General features: G+C 42.8%; 1 protein-coding gene across 1 annotated transcript; it reads right to left on the reverse strand.

Annotated features, from left to right (window-relative positions):
• Positions 1-681: 681 nt before the first annotated feature.
• LOC101576147 (zinc finger protein 543-like) lies at positions 682-2,055 on the reverse strand. Its single transcript, XM_023704761.1, has 3 exons — positions 1,892-2,055; positions 1,081-1,231; positions 682-996 (listed from the first exon to the last, which is right to left on the reverse strand). Exons 1-3 carry the CDS (start codon positions 2,053-2,055, stop codon positions 682-684), a joined length of 630 nt encoding a protein of 209 aa, XP_023560529.1.
• Between the last annotated feature and the right edge of the window lie 1,442 nt (positions 2,056-3,497).

The raw sequence follows: 3,497 nt of genomic DNA on the forward strand, positions 1-3,497 counted from the left end.
CCTTCCCCTGGGGTAGCTCACATTGGCTTATATTATTCCCAGTGAATGACATTAACCAATATAGAGAGCTCACTAGAGTTTTTCTATTTCCAGGCTCAGGAAGAGTCTTTCTGCCTTGGAAGGAAGAGCAATCTGAGAGAGTACTGGACAACAGTAGCTTTTGCCATTGGCATCCTCTCCTTGAACCACAGGGAACCATTGGTTGTCCACGCATTGTGGGTAAAGCAGACTCCTGTATAAACCAATCAGCAAGTGCTATCCTTCTGACCAGAGTGATGGGCTTCCTGATGGCCACATGACATGAGCCCCACCCATGCAGGCTGAGGAGAATCAGTTATACATTTGGTTGGAGCTACCAGGGAAACACACTTCCACTTTCTTTCTTTCTTTTTTTTTTTTTTTTGGTGGAGAATTTATTTAATAAGTAAAACATTTGTAAAACATACATATTCTGTTATATGTGTCTTCTCAATGGTGAAATGTTGAAGACAATAGCGTGAAAGCTTTCTCACAGATGACATGCATATGATTCCTCTCCTGCCTGTGTTCTCATATATCCACCATGGTGATTACATGGAAGTCTGTTCCACATGTGACAACAATATGTGTTTTCTTGTGCATTTTTTCTAATTTTTAGTAAGGTGACATGATCAAGTAAAGGCCTTCCCTCATAGATGACACTCATAGTTTTTCACCTGTGTGTCTCCTCTCATGCCTAGTGAGGTGAGATGATTGAGTGAAGGCCTTCCCACATACATGGCATCCATATGGTTTCTCTCCTGTATGTGTTCTCTCATGGCAAATAAGAGAGGATGACTGAATGAAGGCTTTTCTACATAGGTGACATTCGTATGGTTTCTCTCCTGTGTGTGTCCTCTCATGGATAGTAAGGTGAGATAACTGAGTGAAGACCTTCCCACAGAGATGACATTCATATGGTTTTTCTCCTGTGTGTGTTCTCTCATGCCTTGTAAGGTGAGATAATTGAGCGAAGGCCTTCCCACATAGATGGCATTCATATGGTTTTTCTCCTGTATGTGTTCTCTCGTGGATAGTAAGGGAAGATAATTCACTGAAGACCTTCCCACATAGACGGCATTCATATGGTTTTTCTCCTGTGTGTGTTCTTTTATGGATTTTAAGGGTATTACAGTGAGTAAAAGTTTTTTGACACACATTACATTTGTATGGTTTTGCTCCTGTGTGTGTTCTCATATGAATTTTAAGGTCACTACAAATAGCAAAAGCTTTTCTACAGACATTACATTCATATGGTTTCTCTCCAGTGTGTGTTCTCTCATGACTAGTAAGGTGAGATACTTGAGTGAAGGATTTTCCACATAGATGGCATTCATATGGTTTCTCTCCAGTATGTGTTCTCTCATGCCTTCTAAGATCATACTTCTTAGTGAAGGCTTTCCCACATACAAAGCACTCAAATGGACTCTCCCCTGTGTGTATTCTCATATGAATTTTCAGGCTACTTAAATTTTTGTACATTTTCACACATTGATGACATTTATGTTGTGGTTCACCTGTATGTGTTTTCTGACCCCAATAAAATTTAGAAGATTGATTGAAGTTTGCTCCCGACACACAGAATTCATTTCCAGATTCAGTCGTCTTGTGTCTTCTGGATGCAGACTGATAGTTGAAGGTTTTCCTAATCAGATTGCCTTCAAAATCTATCTGTTCACACTGTGAATTTTCCCTGGGCTTGATGGTGTTTATTTTCTTCCTTTTCATATGTCCAGTGGTTATCTGTCCCTCTTCATAAAAGCTGTTCTTTTTTTCTGGATTCTGCTTCTTAGGGAAAGCTGTTTGTTCTACCAGCCATTGATTTTCTGTTGCATCCATGTGAAGAACAAAATCTGATTTGCAGTATTTGCACCCCAAGGATTGCAGGTTACTGATGGTTTCCAGCATCACAGCTCTGTACATCTTCCTCTGTGCTGTGTCCAGCAGAGCCCATTCCTCTGGGGTGAATGTGATGGTCACGTCTTCAATGGTGATTGATTCCTCCCAGTGCACTGCCATTTGAAGTTTCCTGTACATGTTCGCTCACGGGGTAATCAAGATATAAGAATGGAGATTTGTGGAGAGGATTTCCCACTACTGGAAAAATGGAGTTGTAAGCAGCAGTACATCAGTCACTCCCAGCTTTGCAATCCAAACACTCTAAATTGGTCACACATGGTTCAGTGGATCACATGCACCTGATTTTAGTTACTGGTCATTGTGTTGAGAAGGTCGCGCGTTCTGGCCACATTGAGCACCAATTGTTGTGAGCACTTTTTGGTCGATGTCTCGGTCCAAGAAATTTATATTTGTAATCCCAAAGATACCTTTTTGGAATCCCACCAATTTAATTCCATCCTACCACTCCTGGTGCAACCCAAGGTGAAAATAAAGACACTAAAGCGTATTTATAATTATGGGGAGCCATGGAGTCCTAAGTCCAGCCTTGGTGTTGGCTATCTGGAACAAATGCCTCCACTTTCTTTTGGTGTGGATGTGCAAAGACAGGAGGGCTAAATTGTGGCCAATCTCTCATGAGCACATGGAGCCAAGCATGGCCTAATCTCAGGGAAGCAGGGCCCAGAAATCCAGAGGTTCAAGTTCCAACATCACAAAACCCTGTGAGTCCTGTACCCAAGGCAATAGGGTCCTCTGGGTTGTTTTCTGTTATCAAAGAAATTATTTTTCCTTTCTTTAAGCTGATTTGAGGTAGGGTTTTTGTCACTTGTGGCAGAAAAGAATCGTAAGTAATACAGTTGTGGGAAGTTGGGTTTGAGGAAAAGTGTCAGGTAATCCATAAGATGGAGAGGCTGCGCCATAAGCAGAGACAGATTCTGAAACTGTAGTAGGTACACTTTTTCCTTTTTTCTGAACCTATAAAACACTTTGCTTCTCCAGGAATCACGGCATATATCACCCATTGTCTTGAGTTACAATTCCAGTTCCTGTGTGGCAGGTACACATTTTACAACCATAAAACTCTGGTGAGCAGAATTTAACTTTCTTTATGGTTTTATAATTGAGCTTAGTTTAGCTCACAAACCTTCGTTTCTGCTTTTGGTATCGAACTTAATCTTGCCAATTGCAGGCATTTCTGGCAGGCTTGGTTCGCTTGGCATCTTTGGCAGGGGTGGGTTGGGGGAACAATCAGCTAGCATAGGGCTCCACGTTGTGTTACTGAGGGAAGATCTGTTTCCTAACAAGCATGCCAGGGAGACCAGCTGTCTGGTCTGAGGGCTGGCCTCTGACCTCTGGCTATGGTGGCAGCAGGCTTTGGCTGACACAGCAGAGCTGGGCAGCCTTCCTGCCAGCTTTGTCCTCATCGAGATACTAAGCTCCTGCCAACTTAGCCTCCTTCCCGTCTCCAGGTTGAGCTGCCTCCAGGGTCTCCTTGCCATAGCAGGGTCCTGTCGCAATCAGTTGTGCTGTTCCTTTCCCCTCAGCTTTCCTGCTCATCCCATTCCATCATCTGGGGACCT

The sequence above is a fragment of the Octodon degus genome, unplaced genomic scaffold (genome assembly GCF_000260255.1).
Source record: "Octodon degus isolate 3935 unplaced genomic scaffold, OctDeg1.0 scaffold00008, whole genome shotgun sequence".
Taxonomy (NCBI): domain Eukaryota; kingdom Metazoa; phylum Chordata; class Mammalia; order Rodentia; family Octodontidae; genus Octodon; species Octodon degus.

Excerpts from the sequence above, each read along its gene's own strand:
- LOC101576147 (XM_023704761.1), bottom strand. The coding sequence starts at position 2,055 with ATGTACAGGAAACTTCAAATGGCAGTGCACTGGGAGGAATCAATCACC. Across the intron at positions 1,232-1,891 it reads AGTAACCTGCAATCCTTGGG|TGACCTTAAAATTCATATGA; the intron begins GTGCAAATACTG and ends TGCTATTTGTAG. Across the intron at positions 997-1,080 it reads AATGCCGTCTATGTGGGAAG|GCCTTCGCTCAATTATCTCA; the intron begins GTCTTCAGTGAA and ends CTATGTGGGAAG.